The sequence below is a fragment of the Charadrius vociferus genome, unplaced genomic scaffold, assembly GCF_000708025.1.
Source record: "Charadrius vociferus isolate BGI_N301 unplaced genomic scaffold, ASM70802v2 scaffold333, whole genome shotgun sequence".
NCBI lineage: Eukaryota > Metazoa > Chordata > Aves > Charadriiformes > Charadriidae > Charadrius > Charadrius vociferus.
In genome coordinates this window covers 485913-508623 of record NW_009647682.1, presented here as the reverse complement: position 1 = coordinate 508623, position 22711 = coordinate 485913, and the positions used below count along the sequence as shown (strand labels likewise).

General features: G+C 47.0%; 1 protein-coding gene across 1 annotated transcript in view; it reads right to left on the bottom strand.

The window, feature by feature from the left end:
• PKP1 (plakophilin 1) overlaps positions 1-22711 on the bottom strand; it is a 42717-nt gene that overhangs the window by 10999 nt on the left and 9007 nt on the right. Inside the window, exons 3-6 of the mRNA XM_009881315.1 lie at positions 14006-14430; positions 5051-5195; positions 3146-3353; positions 2253-2430 (exon numbers count right to left, since the gene is read on the bottom strand). Of these exons, the coding sequence (XP_009879617.1) occupies positions 2253-2430; positions 3146-3353; positions 5051-5195; positions 14006-14430 (956 nt within the window). The remainder of the gene's footprint in view (positions 1-2252; positions 2431-3145; positions 3354-5050; positions 5196-14005; positions 14431-22711) is intronic.

Below are 22711 nucleotides of genomic sequence, written 5' to 3'. Positions count from 1 at the left end.
GTCTCTATGGGCCTTTGTTCTGGCTATGGCTGTAATTGAATTCAAGGATATTTTTGTAGATTCAGCAGAGCTCTCATTTTGGAGGCCTTCTGTAGGACTGCATTAGTGCATAGCTCTCTTGTTGCTCTTTAGGATTGATTTCATCTAGGAAAATATCCTGTTAAGGAGCTCTGCAAAGAAGACATCCTCCCAGTGAGAGAAACTATCAGCAGTATTTTGCCTTAGAGGCTATGCATGTGACATTACACAGACTCATTGCCTCCTTGGAGGTGTTTCCAAAGAGAAGACTGAACAAAGGCAATCTAGGATTATTGTGAAAATCAGGAAGGTGCATATGGTTGTAAGCATGGAGCTATGCGGGTCAACAGCAATATTTGCGTGGGAGATGGGGGCAGAGATGCTGAAGAGCAGCAATCACTCTGACCAGAGGGATTGACCAGTTCGTAGTGTTGTAGTGTATTCCTGAGCACCGTCTGCTGTCAGGGGAGTTTTTCCAGTAACAGGAAATGTTTTGGGGTTTTTTTTTTGTTGGGTTTTTTTCTTCCCTGTTTTATTGCCTTGTAGCTTGCAAATGAAAAACAAAGAGAGGTTGGCAGTCGTTGTGAGATATTCACTCCAGGCGTTCCAGAACTGGATTTGATGTTCACTGTGATTTGCAGCCTCCTCATTAACATGAATTCATCTGCAATCCAGAAATGCTTGAGCAGCAATGGCTCAAGCCCAGGGCAAACCCAAGGCTGTTCTCATCTCTGCGTTATGATGTGGCAGTGCAGTGAGTCAGAGCAATCCTGGCTCACCCCTTGGAGCAGGGGCTCCGGACCCAACCGCCTGGCTTTCCTTTCTCGCCTTGCTCCTCAGCCCTGCTCCCCCCAGCCTTTTGAGCTCCCTCGCTGACCTGCCTCTGGCAGTCTTCACTGCGAGTGTGGGATGTTACTGCCCCAGACTGGGATAAGTCTCAGGAGACAGAGCCTGCCTTTAGTTAAACTCCACAGAAAGCTCCTTTTGCATCTATCATCGTATTCTTTCCCTCATTTTAATGGGATATTTTGTGGTATCAGTGAGTTAAGATGGTGAGATGAAGGTGGTGAAACACTGGAACAAGTTGCCCTGAGAAGCTGTGGCTGCCCCATCCCTGGAGGTGTTCAAGGCCAGGTTGGACGGGGCTTGGAGCAACCTGAGCTGGTGGGAGGTGTCCCTGCCCAGGGCAGGGGGTGGCACTGGATGGTCTTTAAGGTCCCTTCCAACCTAAACCATTCTATGATTCTATGGTCTTAAAAATTGGAACACCTCATATGCAACATACACCACACGTCTCAACATACAACTGCACGGGGAAGGTGCCTTCCAAGACAGGGAAGGGAGCAGCACTCGCTATCTTTCAGACACGGTTCCCAGCCACAGAAGACGATAGTATCACATCTCAAAAGGCCCCTACCGTATTCACTCGTTTCGTTTCATAAGCAGATACAGCTCCTACTAGCTGCATGTCTGGTAAGGGTGCGGTCGGCACTGCGCTCCCTCGGGGAGAGCTTCAGTTGATGAAAGTACCTAATTATACAGGGTATTTTTTTTTTCCCCAGTTGTTCCCAGTGAGACAAGAAGCTCGCATCCAAGTGGAGGAGGGTGGTAGGAGAAACAGCAAGTCAGGGCGAAGATCCTCCACAAAAGGGCTCTGGCTCAACCATGAAAAAAATAAACTACTCTGGGCTCAATCTGCACCTCCTGTTTTGTAGCTGACCCACCTGATGAAACGACCAAGGAAAAGTTCAGGGCAATGGGACTGCTCTGTGCTAAAACAGTTATTAAATCAGTGGGAAAATGCTTGTTTTCCCCACATAGGGAATTCTCTTTTTGTCACCTAAAACCCAAACCAGTTTGTTTTCTAGCAACCCAAATTTTCTCTGGAAGCCTCAAAAATCTAAGAGCAGAAAGTGTCAAGTTTCCTGGCCTGAGCTAAACACTGCCAGGTTTCAGTATTGCAGCTTTCCCGCGACAAAGCAACTTATATTTTTTGAGCAGAAACTTAGCAAGAACAAACTTGTTTTCTTAAAAAATAAAAAAAGCTAGTAGGAAAAATACTTTACATTATTTTTTTTCTGCACATTCTCTTAGCCAGAAAAACTTTCTCAAGGAGAATTTTTTACTAATACAATTGCAGTGAGCTTGTCTTTATGTTATTGTAAGGGAATTTAGACAGCTTCAGCTTTTGTCAACAGACACAAGCTACGGTAAGTCCCTGCTTGATGACTCACCTCAAACACCCTGTAGCGTTGAAGAATACTTCTGGGTCAATAATTTCTCTTGTCCTACTGCAGCTGCCATCAGACCAGCCAGAGAAAGGGATGATAACACAGTCTGTCAAGACGGGGAGGGCCTCCTGTATCAACTCTTCTTTTAATTCATCAGTGGAGGAGAGGTTCCAGAGCAGTCCTACGAAGGAGGTGGGAGACAAGCTCAAGCAGAGGGTCACCATGCAGTAGAAACTTTCTTTAGGCCAGAGTGAATTCCAGCAACAAAGTCCTTCTTCACTCCACCCCTCTTTGACTAAGGGTGCAGGGGCTGCCCTAAACCCTAGTCTCTGTCCATTCCTATGGGAGACAGGCAGGATGGGCACCAGGACCATGATGTCATGTGGAGGTGGGCATCTAAGCATCCTCCCTCCTCCCAAAATTGGTGTTTATTGACATTAGGTTGCAGGGGGAAGGCATCACTCTAGGGATCTCATAAAGGCTTGCACACAGGACCTAAGTCACAGCTGAGGGTGACCTGCACCAACAAACTCACATCAACCCTTCAACACCAAAGGGATAACCTTGCCAGCACCCTTGGCCTTCCCTAGGAACAACATGTGGGCCAGTGGTGCTGGAAGGCATGGGAATGGCAGGGTGACCTGGTAGGGGGAAACCTGGGGCGGGTGCTTCCCCAATAGGCACATATGATGTAAGGAACCCTTATGGGACATCGAAAGGCTAGGACCTCCTCTGCTTTCTGTTTTAGGTTGCCATTTGGTGCAACAGGAGCATAAAGTGTCCTCTTTGTGGTATGGCAGCATCATGGCTACTGGTCATTTGTGTGCTGGAGCAACATGGACCACAGGCAGGGAGGACCATGGTCCTTGTTGTGGGCTGAGCATTCTGCTCTGTACCTGTCAGTTGTTTCTGAATTTCAGTGTTCCCTGTCCTCCGTAGGAGGCTCACGCACTCCCTTATCCCATTCTGCCGCCGGGTTTCTATCTTGTTGGTTGGATTCTTGAAGACCAAATTTCGGAGGGCTCCAGCTGCCGCCCGTTGTACGTTCTGGTTTGTGCTGCGGAGCAGCTCGACGAGCTTGGCGATTCCCCCCAGCCGATAGACCTGTAACCAAGAAAGACATGCTGCCATCAGCACAGTGTGCAGGGCATCACTGGCACAGGGACAACTAGAACTGCCATGGCAATGCAAGGAGTCAACATGGCACACGCTCAGGGGAGCTGGAAAAGCAGACGCGGCGGTAAAGGATGGCGAGAGCTTGCAGATGGCATGTCAGGTTCAGGCCATAGGTCATGAGCACAAAGGTGCTGACCTCGAGGTTGGAGCTTAAACTCTAGAAGTGGATGTCTGTGAGTAATGGCCGTGGACTGAATCCTGTGCTGATGTAAATGTGCTTGCTCCCACAAACTTTCACCTACCTACATCAGTTTGCATCAGGTGAAAATGTTGCTCTGTCTATCCGTAGAAGCCATTTATAGCAATATAATGACATGATGTGGTAATTTATCTGCATCCTAAAATCACAGGCTGAGCTTAGAGGGATGGTCATGGTGCAGTGTAAACACCCCCAAGGTCAGCCAGAAGCAATACTGGGCCATACTCAACAGGGGCAGCATCGGAAAGGGGTGTGAACCCAACCTGCAGGACACCACACACATGCCGGCAAGGTTTGAAGGCAAATTCCTCCAGCTGAGCTTTCCAAAATGATGGGGGATGTCCTCTGTACCAGGTCTCCTGAGGACATGATCCCACATGGAGCCCCTCCTGGCACAAACCAACCCATCGGCTAGAGATTTGCTGACAATAGGAAATGAATGAGCACCTTTTAGAAAGGAAAGAAAACAAGCGGGCGCTCGGATGACTCACATACGTGCTCTGACATATCTTTCTGGGAAGCGATGGGACAGCCCAGCGCTAAGAGGCTGTTTTCAACGGTAGCGAAGGGTGTGGCCACCCCAAAATTAGTGACTGTAACGTGGGCTGGGGTACCTGCACTTGGTTCAGCCGCAGCAAGGGCGCAGAGGTACATCCCCACCCCGTGCAAGCATGTCCAGCTCTGCTATTGTGCCAGGAACTGGAAAGCCACCTCTGTAGGGATGGCACCTTGACAAACCCTGCAGGACTGCAAGCGTGCCAGGGTGGGATAAACTTTTGTGACAGTCTTGCTGCAGCAGATCCATCCTTGAGACTGCCTCCTTTGGTGCATGTTGGCATAAAGTTAGCAATCAGAGAGTAAGAGCATAAGAAAAATAAGCTGCTCTCTAAGAAAGCTTCTGTTTGGTCCACTATCTTTGTACATGATTAATAATTAATCCTTCGGGTTAGATAGCTGGAATGGCTGAAAATGGCTGAAATGTCGCTGAGCAATGCACAATGAAGATCACAGTGGGATTTAGGTCAATTTTGTGTGGCTCTGACATTGCAGCTCTGAGATAGCACAAGATTCATGTGGAACAGGGCGCAGTTGCATCCAGAAGAAGACACTGCATCTGGATGGCTGCTCCTGTATCGCCAAAACCCATCAGTGTCACAGCACCTTATGGTGATAATGTGGACACCGTCTTCTCTGCTGCCTGGTAACTATTCCCCTGTGTTAAAATCCTGACTGACTGCTATTTAGAGAAAATGGCAGCTAATATTTAAAAAGTCTACTTAATTAATTCCTGAGTGTGACTAATGAGACACCATCCTGAAGATCAAGGGGGACCTATGGATCCTTGGTACTGAGGAAAACCATTTTCATCCGTCTCATGTGCCATCACATCCAGTGTGACAGCAGAGCTCTGAAGGAGTTTGCTCACCTCTTGCTTGGCAGACTCATCCTGGAAGCAGGTGTGCTGGAGGTAGTAAGCACCCATAGCCTGGTATTTGTCATCAGAGGAGCACAGAAGTTGTATGGCTTTCTGGATGGTCATTGTACCGCCATCTATCTCATCACCGCATATTCTGTGTGAAAGAGAAATACAGTATTGGTTGAGTGCTCAGCAGAAAGGGCTACATCAGTACTGGGAATTATTAGGAAGAAATCAATTACAAAATGTAAAATATTATCACATTGTCACATAAACCACATGGTGAACCTCTAGTGCATTTCTCTGTGTAAAAAAAAAAAAAGAGATTATAAAAGCGGAAAATACACAGTGGTGGACACTAAAGCTAATAAATTGTGGATCCAGTCTGTCCAGAAACAAAGGAGACAGAAAATAAAAGCTCGGTTGAGGTCCTAGATGTCTAATCATGTCTAAAGTGGAAGGTTTAATGAACAGAGAACCAGTATTCACTGTTCCTCAAATAAAAGAATTAGTGGACAAGTGTAAAATTATCCATCAGGTAATTAGGACAATCTAAAGTAGGCAGGTGCTTTTCTCACAGCATGTAAGCCTTTGATGTGAGATGTGGTGGAAGCAAAAATGTGAGAGCAGTTGATGGTCTCTGAGGCCAGAGCAGATCCCTTAGAAAAAGGCGACAGGCATGTCTGGAGTGATGGGATGGACAAACATAGAGTATGAAATACTAATAATAGCACTGAGACATCTTGCTCCCAGGGTATGTTTACATTGGTAGTCTCCAAGCTCTTCATAAAAGTTGGCCACTGTCATCATCCTCTGTTATAGGTAAAGAATGTGTCTGCAGACTCCAGAAGAAGGATATGAATACCTCTGGCTTGGAGCAGGGCTGAAACCTTGGGAAAAATACAAACACCTGAAAATTTGTCCAGTTGTTTAGAAATATGAAGGTCCCGCTGTCTTTGGCTTGTGCTTGTTTAGCATCATCTGTGATAATTTAACCTTGTAAAATTAGAAGAGGATACAAACTTTCAGACTGATGAAGGAGCTCTGAGCTGCAAAGCTTGTCTGTGTTCCCAGTTATATCAGTTAGTCTAATAAAAGTTACTGTCTCTTCTTAGCATCCTTGTGCCTTAGGCCTGCAGCTGGCTGCAGCAGGATCTCCACTCACAGCTGGCTGCAGCCGGGTCTCCGCTCACAGCAGCAGTGTCTGCATTAATTTGTGTCAGAGTAAATGACCACACAAAGTTCAGGACTGAGAAGAAACCCCAAACTCCTGTTTGGTTATTACCATTTCAGCAGTGACGGGATACAAATGGGGAACGCTTTGTTAACAGTGGATGAAATCAAAAAGTGTGTGGGCTTTGCCAGGACAGCTAGGTCATCGTTGTGCTTGACTGCTGTTATTCCCTGCTCAGGATACAGTTGCAGCTGGTGGGGAATTTTACCTGGAGGTCATGGAGATCAGCTCCTGTTTGAACCACATTGTTTTGTATACAAGCTCTTGCTCCATGTCATAATAGTGTCTGACTATGTAGAGGGGCTGATCATCTTCAGACAATCCGATAGGCTTTAAATGAACATATCACATTTGAAGAATTAAATATTACTATGAGGGAGTTGCTTCTTCTAGGAATGGGATATGCAGACTCATTTTGATTGTGCCAAATAAATGTTAAGAATAAAGGTCTAGAAAGGAAACCCGAGTGTGGTGACCACCACCAGCAGCTTACAATAAGATCAAATATTTTGTCCTTCAGCATCCAAAGGTTCACCTCCACACAGCACAGGCCAGTTCTATTCTACCTCAAACCAGGACATTAATATCCACAATTCTATCGCAAATTTAATACAGAATATCAAAAGTCAACAATTATGCTGTGACACTGGAAGACAGCAGGAAAGACTGTTTTGTCTCCCCTACCCTCACTGGTATAAAGTTGCACCCAGTTTAAATTACTCATTTTAAGCACCTGTGTGGTCAATGGAGAGAAAGAGGTGCTTCCAAAGAACAACTTGGCCTTTGTGTCTTAGACATTTTTCCTGGGACAGAAAGACCTGCCCCCTGGAGATACCTCTGCCTCTGTTCGTAAACAGGAATGGCAGACAACAGTCTTGGATTGGACCTTAAGCATTCAATGTCTAAGGTTAGATGAACCTCATTCCACTTTTATTCCTACACTAACAATAAAACATCACTTCATCGTATTATTTTTCATCAGTTTGAACCTCTATTAAAACTTGGCTTCAAGAAACTTCCATCACACTTGCAACAAGGAAACAACAAACTGGAACGATAAAGTTTAAACTGTGGACCCTCGGAAATTTTTGGTTTGGACCCAAGATGCTGTGATTTTCTCTTAGTCTTTTTCATGCTCCTGAGACACAAAACAGAGCCGAGACACCGATGGATCCAGCATGAGTAGCACCGGAAGGACTCCTCCTTTGAGAATGCATACCTGGGCTGGCAGTGTGGGGAGGGAGCATATTAATAAAAATACCTGGTCAATGGCCATGCAGCATATGTAATCGTGGTGAATTTTTTTTTTCTTTTTAATTTACCAAATTGAGAAAACCCCTAAATCAGGTGCACTTTTTATGAGAAAGAAGGATGTCCCTTGGTCCAGCTATTCAAGGAAGGCAATTTTCTACACATCCACTCCGAAAGAGGGCCAAATCCTCCTTTAGCAAGGAAAAACTAGGCATCCAGGTCCAGTCCTGTGTGGGAAAAGATGGGGCAGGTCCCGTTTCCCCTACTGGCTCACCAACAGGCGAAGTTCACAGAGGGTGAGCAGCCGGGCTCAGTCATGCCGCCCATGAAGAAGCAGTGATTTCTCCTAGCTGGTAATATAATCACCCTGGCAAAGCCCATGCTAATGGGAGATTGTTCATCAGCCAATCAGGGATATTCCTAACCAGATCTACACTACAAGAACAAAAGCCTGCTCCAAGACAAATTCTTGGACTGTGGCCATCTCCAACCTGGGCCAATGTGCCTGGTAGGAAGAGCTCCAAAGATTGTTCTTCTTCCACAAGAAAGAAGCAATCAGAATAGGGAGAGACCTCAATTAGAAATGATTCAACAGGAGACAAATTAGATGATCAGATTCAGGTGTGGAAAGGAAACAAATACTTGTGAGGATCAGTATCACAGAAAGGCAAATTCCCTCATTTGATACTAATATCTTTTGTTCACTTTGTATTAGCAGATTGGTTTATGTTAATCAGATCTAAGTCTCCATCCTGGCTGTTAGAGCTACAAGTCCCAGGAGAGGAGGAAGCCAGAAAACTGACAAATTCCATTGATCATTAACAAAATCAGAGTGAAGACACTCAAAATGGAGTGTCTGGCACATTTAAGCTTTCCAGGGTCAGGCCACGTTGGATCAAACCAAGTTCCACGCCAAGCAGCCGTGTCCACCTCTGGGACATGGCACCAAGGTTTTGATGCCACTGAAAGCTCAGCTGGAGCTTCCCCTTGGGCTTTGCTCCATGGGTTGATACCAGAGAAGATGGGCACAGGCTGACACTTAGTCAGAGAGGAGGGGATCCTCACCATGTGCAATGAAATGAGCCCTACCAGGACAGCATCACACACAGCTCCACAGCAACAGCTTCGGCTGCAAATGCACAGTGCAGACAAGTTCACCTCGCAAAGAGGTCATTTTTAGAGGCATTTTATCCCAAATAAGAACAAACCAAAATGAAGATGCCTGTCATTGTACTTGGTTCTGCTTTCACTGGGTGGCATAGCCCTGGAGAACTTATGTTTTAATACTGAGTGCCTTTATTCACCCCAAAAGAGAGGAGATCTACCAGAAAACACCCTCAGTACTGTTTCTGTCTCTCCCAATAACTTTTGTATGTTTTCACTGTTTATAGTATTTCCAGACTGATCTCCTGCCTAGAAATGAATGGTTACAGGACACGCACTTACTGCCCCTGAACTTTAGCCACAGCTCACAGAGGCTGCTGCAAGCTCGACTGGGGACAAGTCAGCATCACCGTAGACAAATACGAAATGTCCATGAGGTAGCCCCAGCCTTTGATGCCTCCTCTGTAGCTGTCAGTCAGAGTATTAAAGGCCTTTAACAGAATAGCACCAAGATATTACATATTTCCAGGTGCCTTGAGAGACACTTGCTTTCATATGATCTCTAATGAGATGTTTTAGTCTCTTTCTGCCATATACAGAGAGCACCAAAGCGAAATGCATCCTCATCTTAAAATGAGGCCAAAGGTGCATGTGGTGTTATGGAAGACAACTCACATTGTAGGTGTCCATTAACGGCTCCTGATCTATATCAGCAACCCTTAAGCTGGGGAATGTCTGCAGACACCCCAGCTCACCTCTCATCTTCACAAATGAGAATACCCTGAATCCTTCACAAGGGCTGAGATTAGTCTGGCCTCTCAGTAATGTCTCCAGCTCAGACACCTGGGTTTCCCCTGAAGTCAGCCAAGAGGCACTGACTTTTTTAGGGGGTAACTCACTGACCTACCTCAGATTTCAGCTCCATTGGCCACTGACTGCATCTCTGCAAGGAGAGCGACCTGGTCTAGTGGGAGGTGTCCGTGGCCATGGCAGGGGGATTGGAGCTAGATGACCTTTAAGGTCCCTTCCAACATAAACCATGCTATGATTCTATGGGCAACAGGGGCACCCAGCTCAGATGCAGCCATCTCCTAAAGTAATATGCACATAACCAGTTGACTACTGCACAGACTGCTGCAGAGCCACAACCACCACGTATCACAATCTAGTCTGGCCCTGGGCTGTCAGTCTCATGTGCTGGTGGTATCTGAAGCACTACATGCAACACGTCTGCAAGCAGAACTAATACAATGCCAGCTGGTGGTAGCCACAGTTTTCTTGTACCTCAAGTCCCAGCTGGCGGCGGACAAAGAGTCAAAGTTTTCTGGGATGTATTAAACATCACAACCTTTATCACTTTTTCTCATTATCGCTACCTGATGACCAAGGAGGATGTAGAAACTTTCTTCCTGACTGGGCTGAATTGCAACGTGTTATTTAGCTAAAAGCTGGTGTGCTCAGGATGACACACTGTCACTTGGAGCATGTTGCAAGTACCACCCATGAGAAGAAACGGTTAAAAGCAGGCAAATATGCATAGTCTGCACCAGCTGCTGAAAACGCTGTTGCTGCCAGTTTCCAGGATGAAAGGCTGTGGGATGTCACAAGAGCCCAAATAGGAGAAGGGTTCCAGGGAGAAAAGGGAGCCTCCAGCTCTATCAGGTAGAAGGACTCACTCGAGAGCTGTATTGTAGCAAAATGTGAGTGCTGCTCATGGAGAACTGCCTTTGTCCTGGAGCCACCAGAATAACGCATGAACTGCTGAGCCCAGAACAGATATACTGAGCTTGGAAACGTTGTTCCAGATATGACATAATGCTTACAAAGGCTTAAACTCCTGAGCTGTTATAGAGAAGTATGTCTGGAAGGGACATGAGAAGGTCCCTCTCTGCTCACTGTGGCAAGATCATAACGACAGGGGTGGTGGAAGAGAACATACTTCAGGAGGAGTTTTCTCAAAGCAAGTCAGTACTGTTTAACCTCTTGATTTGAACAAACAGTGCAAAAGTCAGATTTCATCACCAGAACCAATACTATGAGTAACACCCTACATCATGGTTTACTTTATCGTAGAACATTTTTTTCCAAAAAACATTTAGGTGTTAATCTACTCATCAGCTAGCCGGAGGAAAGGTGCCTTCATCAACTAGAGTTTCTTCTGTAAGAGGAAGGACTCTCCTGAGAGATAGTTATCAAGGACACAGCTCTTCCACGTCTTACACAGCCAAAGCCAGTTCAATAAATGGAAGCAATCGCACAACCAAGAGTAGTTGCAGAAATTAAATAACTTTGTGACCAAATGCAGAGGAACTGTTCAGAACAGGTAGTTTGACGGTTCTTGCATACTCAGTATTTTAATATTTACATTCCACTCTCACTACCCGAGAACATCCAGTGACCCCTTTTTCATCTCACACCATCCAGGAAGATCAGTCCCGTAGCACAGGATGCCTGAGAAGCACCACTCTTGAACCAGTACTGACACTGTCCACAGTCACCGCATTACAGAGCAGTTTTGTATCACAGACAGACCCAGCGGATCACAGGCCCCTCTGCAAGTCCTCTCACAGCAATGGAAATCACCCCACCGGATCACATCTGAAAGCGTGGAAACTCTCTAGCCCGTCCCTTGCTCATAGACATGGTTTGCCAACCTGCAGACAAGATATCCACCTACACGGGAGATTTGCAGCATGAAAACTGAACACAAAATTGTCCTTGGTATAAACGCAAAACCTCTACCTGAAGAACTACTGGAATAGGAGGAACATAAACCCAAACAGGGAGCAACAGCTATTACCCAGCTAAGCTCTCTTCCTGCATACATCGGTTAATAATGGGATTCCTACAAGCAAACTTCTCCCTACTCAAAGATCAGGCTACCCAAATGAAGATCGAGCTCTCCAAGTGCAGAATTCCCCAGCCAGAAACAATCCTACACAACAGAGAGGGCCCAGATATGGTCCTACTCCATCTCTGAAGGCCAATTCCCAAGAAAAGCATACTGCAGACCAAGGCTAAGAGTGACCTTTTATAAGCCACTTTATAAGGGCCAATGGCCTTCCAAATAGGTAATTTTTTCAAAGAGGACAACTCCATAGTAGGTTTTCAATGCTTTAAGGACAACTGCTGCTAACCTCATCTGCTTTGAGCCAAGAGCAGAAGCGCTTGTACAAACTGCCCTCTGAACTAATCCAGCTCTGCAGTGAGTTTCACGCGAAGCAGGGGGGTGAGCCCCAGCCAAATCAGATTTACTCAGGGGACACAGCCCCAGCTGAGCCTACAACTTGAAGCCCGACGTTTCCACATCAGAACCAGTTCTGCCAGATGAGCCATGCCCCAAGCCAGGAGAAGTGTATAAATGGAACCACTCCCTAACCAAAGGGCACCCAATGCTGGAGAGTATTCTTCTCACAACAGCAGTTCTCCTTCTCTTCAGAAAATGCCATTATTCTTCAAGTGACCTTTCCAAAGCAATGACCAAGTCTACAACCATGAGCGCTGTGCGGTGCAGAGCAGGGATGGCTTTGGAGAGAGCCTGCCTTCCTGGCACTTCTCCAAAGCAATATTTTCCCTGGGCAGAAGACAGCTGCAGTCCCATGTTCAAGTGTTCTGCCATCCCTCCCACTACACTTCAATGCTCTTTACTCAGAAATTCTCTAGAACAATTTAATTCCAGTTTACGCAACATCTCTGTTTCTTATTACAGAGGAATTACAAAGCTCCTGAAAGCAGCAAGCCAATGCCACTGGTGCTCTGGGTTGGCCAGGGCTTATTTTGCATATGTTAAATATGAAGTAACTGGGCACATGGGAAGCTACGGTTTCGTGACAACATGCTAACGGGCATCTTGGCATACACACTCTGGGACACACTTCTCCTACTCAATGCAAAATAAGGGAGGCTAAGCAGAGAATTAGCCAGAGAAATCTGGAAATAGACATTCATATGTGAAAAAGGGCATGATTTGGCTCACGCTGCTGACTGTGAGGGGGGATTTCTCAATAACTACACCATGACTTGGGTCAACGGCTCATCAACTCAGGCGTAACTCAGGTGTGAGTTATGACAAAGTCTATGGGCCTTGTTAATTAGTCTCACACTTATGCTGCAGTGTGCAAATTCTCTTTTGGACCAGGGACGACCAGAAATGAGCTAGGGAGCTTCCAGGTTTTGTGTGGCAAGCTGGGAGTCTGCTGGGAGTTGCGATAACTTCTGGGTTGGTGCAGACCAGGCCCTGTATGACACTGATGCAGCAACGGTAGTGCAGTAGCCCCAGGGAACACTTGTGGAGGATGCAGACCCTCCTTCTCCAGCCCAATAAAACATTGCAACCTTGAATTGCGATCCTTTGCGGTTCAAAACATGCAAACTGCAGTCTTCCAAGACTCTAGCTTGTGCAGACCAAATCTTTTCCCAGACTATGGCAGAATATAGTGGGTGCTCCAGAGCCAGAAGCAGTGTAGCCATCAGCATCAGGGGCAGCTTTGAATCAACATCCCTCTAAAGCCATCAAAACCCCACTAGGGTTTTTTTTCAGTGGGAGCTCTGTTGCATTGTACAGCTGTATTGCTTATGAGTGTCTGAGCTCACCGGTGTATTTTACACGCCTTATTGTTGTAGGCAACGTTTACAAGAAGGGACCTGATGTTAACAGAGACATGAAGGACCATCCTCCATGCTTGCATAATTCTTTACCCCAATGGGAGGTTCTGAACAGGAAGGAATTGAACACCTTCCGTTCCCTCCTATTTCCTGCCTTGGTAAATTATTCTAGTTCAGCTATTTATTTCAATTTCTGACTCATTTTTTTCTGGAACCCAAATCAGACCTTTTGAGTGAATGAATCAAGGACTGGGTGGAAAGACAGAGAGGTCAATATGACCGCTCACCAGGTCCTCAGCTCTGCTCTGAGCCAGGCTCTCAGGAACCAGCTCCATCAAAGCTAGTTGATTTTTTAGGTTTGTTTTCTGCCAAATAAAAGCAGAGTGACAGCCAGCAGAGGCACCAGACTGCACACCTGGCTTTCCGCTCTTCACCTCCCCGCCTTCGTCTTGCAAAGGAGCTGTTGGCTAATACCACCACAGAGACTGGGGGATCATCTTGCCCAACATCACACAGCTACAGCAGAGATATATAGAGTGAGCCAGTCATATCAGTTTCCCTCCATAGCCCAAGAAAAGAAATAAGCCCTTTAAGAGTGTGACTCATCTGACCCACTTTAGACTCTACTGCAGGATGCGATTAAGCGCAGTGTGCACTGATGAACAGATCTCCAGTGGCTATAAAGCAGCTCGGGTGACTAGCTCTGATGGACAGACCTCCACAGCAGATGTCTACATTTACTCAGATTCATCCCACTGCAGCAGACTTACTTGGAGCTGGACTGAGTCTGTCCATAAACCACGTCCTGCTTGCAGCTCATCACGGGCTGGGCATAGACCACGTCGGGCTTGTTGCTTGAGGGGCAGGAGAGGGCCCGTGCTGGCATTTTTTTACTTGTCCTGGTAGTTCCTTGCTGGGTGCTACAGCTGCTGTAGATGCTCTGGCGGTTCAAGGTTGCCTTGTGCTCTGCCCGGCCCCCCACCTGACTCTTCCTCAGCGTGCCCCGGGGCGGTTCGCAGTAGAGGTCAGGTTCACTCCGGCTGCTCTTGATGTTCTGCACAAAGCAGTAGTCGCTGCCGGCCCTGGCGGGGCTGCAGACAGCCTTGCTGTAGTGCTTGCTGCCCCAGCCCTCCATCTGGCTGTATGAGCTGTAGCGCCGGTTCTCCATGTCCCGCTTCAGGGTCCCGTTGTACATCTGGTCAATGAGAAAACAGGAGACAAAACAATTAGGAAAGGGTTGAGCTGCAGATTGACATTGCCAAGCCCACCATGCATGGGTTTCACGGCTACCACATACCTTTTAGGTATTTTTGTGGCCCAAAATTTGGGAGGGGGAGGAGCTGGAGAGGGACTTTTTACAAGGGCGTGTAGTGATACGATGAGGGAGAATGGCTTCAAACTGGAAGAGGGGAGATTTAGATTAGATATAAGGAAGAAATTCTCTCCTGTGAGGGCGGTGAGCCCCTGGCGCAGGTTGCCCTGAGAAGCTGTGGCTGCCCCATCCCTGGAGGTGTTCAAGGCCAGGTTGGACGGGGCTTGGAGCAGGTGGGAGGTGTCCCTGCCCAGGGCAGGGGGGTGGGAATGGATGGTCTTTAAGGTCCCTTTCAACCCACACCTTCTATGACTCTATGATTCTATGAACATTTACAGGAGGTTAGCCCCACCTGCAGCCCTTACAAAGGTGCAAACCCTCCTGTGAAACCTGGGGCATTAAGTGATCAGGATATGGCATCCAGGAACCTGAAAGCAGAACTGAAAGCTCAAACATGACCCTGGCATTAGAGAAAATTCCATAATTTCAACATATGAGGTCTAACCCAACCTGTAATTAGAGGAGCTCACATCACATTTCTTGCCACTGTGTTACCTGCAAAACAGAGAATGATGCCCTGTTCTGACCTTCCAGTACTGCCTGCACTTATTTTTAGTTACTTTATGCTATTTGTTCCCCTTCCATGTATAAGTTCCTTAGGAAATGAGTAAAGAGTGAAAAATCAGTAAGAAGGGATTCTTGAATCTCATTGTGCCAAGAAACAAGTGGAGACAATGAATATCTGCTTATGAGTTACAAGGTGTGTAGTATCAGCTGATATAATGAGATGTTCTGAGAACAATGGGGAATATGCAATAAGGACTGAGATGACTAAGGCAGGAAGAAAAAAAAAGAATAAAGGACAGTAAAAAAAACCCCAACTGCAATTAATCAAATGAAAAAATGGCTTTAGCTGGCCTGCTGTCAGGTCAAAATGTCCTCACTGCTTCACCAAAAGTCCTCCAGGTTTGCCCCAAGTGCACCAGGATTGAACCCAATGTTCTTTTGCGATATTAAACCTTCTGGATATCATTGCTGGCACCTGGAAGCCTTCAGGGTTGTATCCAAGTGCAAGGCAAGTCACTATGGTGTGTACTCCAGAAAGGGAAAGAATTAAAGCTGTTTCAGTGCTGTTTGCCCCATGATTCTGAGTTTTTCCACTGCATCCCCCTCAGCACGCTGGCAAGCAGATCTCCAAGGCATACAACAAGGATGCATAAAAAGAACTAAAGAACAAAACTGCCAGCTCCATCCCCCTTTGTTTTATCTCAGGAAAGGTCAACCATGGTCTCGTGTTGGGCCAAGGTTTTTTTCCTCACCTAACTTTAAGCCTCTTTGCCTTGGATGCCTCTTTCTGCAAAAGCCACACAAGGGTCTCTTGGGCTGCGAGAGAAAAGTCAACACTGGTACTTTATTATTTCCATGGAAGTTCAAGGCACAAGGTGTGAAAAGCCTGTGCCTGGTGCAATAGTTCATCTCACTGAAAAAAAATCCATATTTCCTAACCTAGAAACACCACGTGACAGAGAAATTGGTACCCTCTGCAGGCTCACCCTGAGTCCCGCTGCTCTGTCCCAACTTCATCCCAGCCCTGAGCACGCTCAGCATCATTCCTGTCTCCAACACTCTGCAGAATTGTCATTATGTTAATTAATTAAGCCAAATAATTCCATTAACAAGCTGATCTTCAGGAATGAATTGAATCCTCTCTGCTGTGTCCCAGAGAGTTGCACAGGTAACGGCTGAAAACATTTAAAAGGAGCTACGGATCAGGTGTGTTGTCTGGATAAGAAGAAACCCTTTAGTCAAGCTATGCCAATACCCAGATTGCTCTGCCATTTGAGCACCAGTCTGAAGGAGTTTTCATACTTATTCTGCAGGCTTGCATCTAAACAGGTGAATTGCTGGAAGGGGAGAAAAGGGGAGCAAATTTTTTTTGCATTTACTCCAGAGGACCCAGAAAAAACCTGTCAGTACTGCAGCAGAGCAGGTAACAGGTTTGGTGCATAGTGCAGAGCTCCTGGGGATTTGGAAAAAAGAATTTGCATGTGATAAGAAGGGCAAGGACGAGGCACATGAGTAAGTCCAGTGAGTCTCGGAGGCTCCCCGGCAGTGCGGTAAGGCCACTGAAGTTCCCAGGGTGGCCGTGCATGGGGGTTTCCTCCATCCTGGTTTTGCTTTGGTTGCAGCACGCACGCAGCAACGACAACGTGACCTTTCATGAGTCATGATCCACCCCACTGCAGATGAGTATGTCCTTCTAAGGGTGATATCATCCTCATTTTTTCTTCACTTTCCCGTGTTCAGAAACCCTCAGGACAGTGAGGGTCGGGGCAGGGCTGCGGCAGGAAGGTGCAGGGTGGACTTTGCTGCTCGGTGGAGTGGGGAACCCACTCCCAGGGCTCAGCGCCGGCAGCGGCTGGGGGGAGGACAGAGCAGCAGCTTGTTAGATGTGAGCCCTGTCGTTTTTCTTTATGAGTCAGTATAAGCTGGGATTGTTTTGTAGGGCTGTCAGAGGTTTGGCAGAGCCGTGGAGCCCCTGGGCATTTGCTGAAACCAATTCAGCTAACCATGGAAGAGCTAACTTGTTATTTATCTAAAGCTATTGTGTGCTCTCCAGTGCACTCACATGGGCTCTCCGCCAGCAGAGCGGGCGAGGGAAGGTGTGAGTGTGTCTGTGTTTGCAGATATGGAATCATCAATTCTGTATTTCCTGCTGTGTTTTATAGTGGCACATAGCATTGTCCTCTTTCTCGCCAGCCCGGAGATGGGTGAAGCAAAGCGACCGCCTGTTTGGAAAGACACCTTTCTGCAACACAGGGAGCCCTGGGCGGCAAGTCCGTGCAGGTCCTGGCAGGGCGGGGAAGCCTTTTGCAAACTCATGGGAAAATAGTTCCCGTGTGATGTGAAGCTCATTACCAAAGTCAGAGCATGACTTTTATTGCTGATTCTACCAGATGCTTGGCTGAGCCCATTTTAATCTCTTTCAAGTGGCACGGACCTAATTGGTATCTTAGAATTCCTCTTTGCAGCAGGAGCCTGATCCAAAGCCTCCAAATCGATGAGGAGTCTCCTGCCAGCTTCAGCGGATTTCAGACCTGCTTGCCAAATAGTCTCTATGAGTCCTTGCAGAGACATAGCCGACCTGTTCGCTTCTTCATCTCCGCAAAGTGCCTTAAGAGCAGCTTTCTCAGACTAAAACCTGTGTCCCCATTACAGTTGTTCACCAAGCTAAGGCAGACACCTCCACTTCTCACACTGGAGCAAACGTGGCCAAGGGAATGGAGTTCCCCGTGTTGTTATCTCTTTGCTGGGCGCAGCGATCAGTGAGATAGGATGCATGGCAAGGTAGAAGTGAGGCGCTCTGCCGTCTGGAGAAGAGATGACATCTCTGAAGGTGAAGGTGATGCTATTACATTGTCTGTGGTTTGAGGAGCCACCTGACAAGAATCTCGTAACTTTTGCTGATGCCATTACGTGTGTAGAGTGAGCTCTCCTCTATGCAGAATAGCATTAGTGAAAGGAAATAATCAATCTCTCGCCTTCAAACCTCATAAACCGCCCAGATTTCCTAACACCCTGAATTGCATCTGCCCACTGCTTGTGGGTGTTTGCATGGGGGAGGTGGGCCAGGTCCACACCTCCTCCCTTTATGAGTGCGGAGAAATGCTGGAAAAGAGACGGAAGTTCCTCAAAGCGGGGTGGAGACAGAAAGCAGTGATTCCCTCTGCACTGCAAGATCTGGAAACCATTTTAGAAGAGCACAGGCTGTAACCACAGACTTCTCCCCATGGAACCTGAGAAGTTGGGGCAGCTTGGTAGGCCTCTGCTTTCAGCCTGACACCATCACGCACTGGTAGTCCCCTGCACTGGTAGGATGCAGGAGGATGCTCACGTGCAGCTGGGCAGCGCCGACATCCTGAATTTTAGCTTGAACTTCTCCTCCCTACTGTGAAACAAGCCTGTATGTTTGAGGCCAAGCCTTGGGAGCCCTTCATTCATATTAAAAACAAGGAGGGGAGGCACGAGGAGGAAAGGCAGAAGATGAACACTGATAGCGTGCAGATGCTCTTATCAGGCCCAAGGAGTAAGGGCTTTCCTTCACTGGCAGCAGCAAAGACCTGCCTTTAACGTAACAAGCATTTGTTCTCAGCCTGCAATGGGGGACCATTTCAGGAACATCAGTTGGAATATCTAACAGTAACACAAGACAGGTAAATAAGTATCTTTAACTTCTTATTTCAACTGGAATAAAACTGGTTCTAGAAAGTCAAAATGGCTTTATCCCAGCCATTGACCATGAGTCCTTTTCTGTCTGTTTCTTCCATAAACCCTTTTGTGTAACAGGGAAAGTCCCTCTCCTCCTCCCGCTTTCCAGAGAAGCACAGAGCAAGGCACACCAGCCCCGGGAATCGCACTCCGATCTCAGCGCTGCCTTTCCACGTCGGCGGCCCTCCCAGATAACTGGGTGTTTCTGACTTCTGCATCTAAGGACGCGATCAGTTCATTACCTAGCTCTCATTTTTTCCCTTGCAATTTGTTTGTTTCTAGAGCAGCAGACAGAGAGAAGTAAAGGACTCCGTATAAACACGTCAGGAGCAGGTTTCTCCCAGGCTGGAGGGCAAAGCACAGGCAATGCAACCTGACAGCGTCCCACCCTGAGTGATGGGTGGGGAAAACTCTTGATGCCACTTGCGAAATGCTTTAGCTGCTGCCTGCTGCACACTCCATTGCAGGGGGAAAAATTGCAAAACCAGCAAAAGTATTGTTTATCTATTTCTGAAACGCTCTTTCCCACCTCTCCTGGGTGCTGCCTTTCCATACGCTTTTTCATCTGGTTCTTTATGCAGCTGAGATTTAGGTCGCAATGGTCCAGTTTGTTCTGGCCAGGGAAGGTCCCTCTCTTCCAACTTGCTACTCCAAAGCAAAAAGCCTCTTGCAAAAACCTCACAGGGAGACCAGGGTCTGACCAAGCAATAATGTGCAACAACTATAAATCTTTGTTTTCTTTGATAAGATTGCCCAAACCACACTGTTTTGGAGGTTCTTTTAAACTTGAATGTGTCGTCACAGCAAATGTCAAATTTGTCTCATTGTCGATAAGAGAGTTTTGTCCACTGAGGCAAAGCCCGCCAGGGAGAGCAGGGAGTGTTCCCTTCTCGTGGCGATGACCTCTTGTGCAGCTAATGCACCCAGGAGAGAAAGCTCTGCCACTTTCTCCCATGGAGAACATTTGTTTAAGAATATACATACAGTCTCTAGTGCTGAGGGATCACCAAAGTGCATGTTTTTCATTAGAGTCATAACGGACATCAATGCTACAGAAACCAAGCTGGGTGGGCCAGTGCAGCACAGAGCCGAGACTCCAGCAGTGGTACCTGAAGAAAGCAGTGGTGAGCGCTGGTGGCCCAGTAGCCCCAGGTGTTGTGTGCCAGGGTCCAACTCACTTAACTGCTTTAATCAGAGCAGCATCCTACATGCCAAATATTCATTGGTCTGCGAGCAGGGCTGCTTTCAGAAACATCACTCACTACAAGCCCCAGGCTGAGGGCAGCTCTGTGGGGGTGATGATCTGCTCACCCCGTTGGAGGCAGAGCACCCTAACATCCGAGATGCACCTCCTTCCTTACCCAGCACACCAGGGGCTTGTTTGCCCCTCATTCGGGGAACTGTGGGGAGATACGCACTATGGCTTACACCCACTTCATGCCGCTATATTTCCTTCTTGTGGAAGCAGCAGCACGAGGAGGTTGGGTGTGCTTCTGCAGCTTGTCCTGATCCTGCATCATCTTGACAGATGATGCCAAAACAGACATGGGACTTGGGACCCCCCCCTGACTCTCAAGCAGGGATGGACTTGCCAACCCAGTAGACCCAGGCAATTACAGCATTGGTGCAGGTGGGAATTAAGCCTTGGAAGGTCTTTACTGACGGCATGCATCCTGGCTCCACATACTGCCTGCCCTTGCTGTTCGGGATTTAGCTGCGCATCTCCAAAGCTGCAACCCACGGGCCACTGAACTGTGACAGTGGCCTTGAGCCCAGTGCTGAACAGATCCCATTTTTGGGGTGGTATTTAGGTGTCAGAGCCAAGGGTGGAGCTCACGCTGAGACTTCTCCTGCCATGACTGCACTGCTCTAAGTGCCATGTTTGGCTTACTAAACCTCCCTCAGGTTTGTCTGTGTAAATTGTGGTCACCGCTGTACCTTCTGTGGGACCTCAGGCACTGCTCAGGCCTTACAGGACATGGCATAGCCAGCTCCTGTGGTCGGCTGGCTTTGGGAACTGGTGGCCACTCATAACTCACATTGTCAGTAGGGTGACCAATGTCTCTAAGGGTCTCCTGGGCTCAGCAGCACCTGGGTTGAAAGATCATCTAACACAGAGTTTTGCAGTCACTAAAGCACCCATTTCTGCAACCCACCGAGGTCACTGTGCAAATGGGTCTGGGGATTCCATCCCTGGAGGCTGAGCCAACCCCTGAGACGAGCCAAGGAAACGCTGCAGCCAAGTGCAAACCTGCTGCCCTCAGAGCACCCATTTCTGGAACGGTCCCACTGATTTCAGTGTTACCTGCACTGATAATGAGCAGGTATTCATTGCAATGCTTGTTACAGTAATGCTACAAACCAGGCACTCCACAAAAGGAATAAACAGAAAATATTTTTTAATAATGGGAAAAGAATAGAAGTCAGAAGTGTTGGCTGACCAGAGAGAGCTCTTCCTCCAGATCTATCACTTCTTTTGCTCTAATACTTGAACGTCAGTATCATAAGGTAGGGAAGAAAACTCAGAAGCAAAAAGCTTGAGACCTCCAAGAACATACAAAAAGACAAGAGGAGGAAGTCAGGAATAATAGTTTTTAAGAGCTGTGGGTGAGACAGGATACCTCCTGTCATTTAGAGTCACCATCTAAGGCAATGTCTTAGATTAAGGCAATCTAAGAGGAGTGTCTAAGTTGCAGGTGCTGTGGAGCAGCAACATGGACATGGATTGCCTATTACACCTTTTTAACCCCAAAAGTATTAAGAGTAAGTAATTTTCCTGAATACTATAGTGGGTCGTTTCCCTGAGATATCTGAATTTGCCTGTGCATCTCAAAGGACTTTGCAACTTCTCAGAACCATTCATGGCGCCAGCTCCATCTGGAAAGAAGTCCAGCAATTTTTGTCTTCAAAAATACATTTGCTTTATCTTTGTTTTCATGTCTTGCAATCCAGGAATTACAAATAGGATTTAAAAAATACATTTTTTAGAATGCCTAGAACCTGCACAGACTTCAAACAGGTCCGTACACAAAAGTTAAAGTCAACCCAAGCTGGAATCTGGTCATGGATGTGTATAAACCTTTAATACTTTTCTGGAAGAAGCAAAATGGAGGAGGTTCCTCAATGCGGTTGGGGAGTATGATGTCTGTTAAGCTTGTTAAGCAGATTTAGGCTTGAGGTTATATGTTCCAATGTGCCAATGGCACTTGGGACTCATCGCCCCTAACTGCAGTCATCTTCCTGTTAGGTGACTGCTCCAATCCAGCCACCAGTGGAAGGAGATAGGCATCCACAGGGGCTGATTCATCCTGACCTGACAGATCTCCAAGATATAGGAGATGAATCACCTCCTCGTACCTCTCTCTTTGTTGGCTATGGGAGGAGTCTAGACAACTTGTTAAGACTAAATGGCTGATTTTCAGATAGACACAGTTAGGTAAGACAAATTTTACCGAGAATCTTTCACAAGTCCCAGTCCCTTTTTCTAAAGTTGCCCAGGTCCTGAAGACCTTTACCAAAACTTTCTTGAATGAAAGGTTTGGAGAAAGACCTTCCCTCATCAGTAAATGCAGAAGAGTCCTTCAGAAAAAAGCCATGAGCCTCGTAAGCCCATGGTGAACCAGAAGTGACTGAACTGCTATGTCCTCAGTACTCTGTGGTGTCTAATGTAGGCCCAGATCTTCGTAATCATCTTGTGAGTTGTTCACCAGAACACCAGCACTGCTGGACTGAAATCTCCAGGAACCAGTGGCATTTCTAACTACCTCGTGTTTGTCCAGCTGTTGTAATGATTGGGAAGAAGATCAGGAATGAACAAAATTAAACAACAATCCTCACACCAGAAACACTAACTGCAGTACCACCTTGCTAGCATGAGCACGAGCTGGAGGGGCAA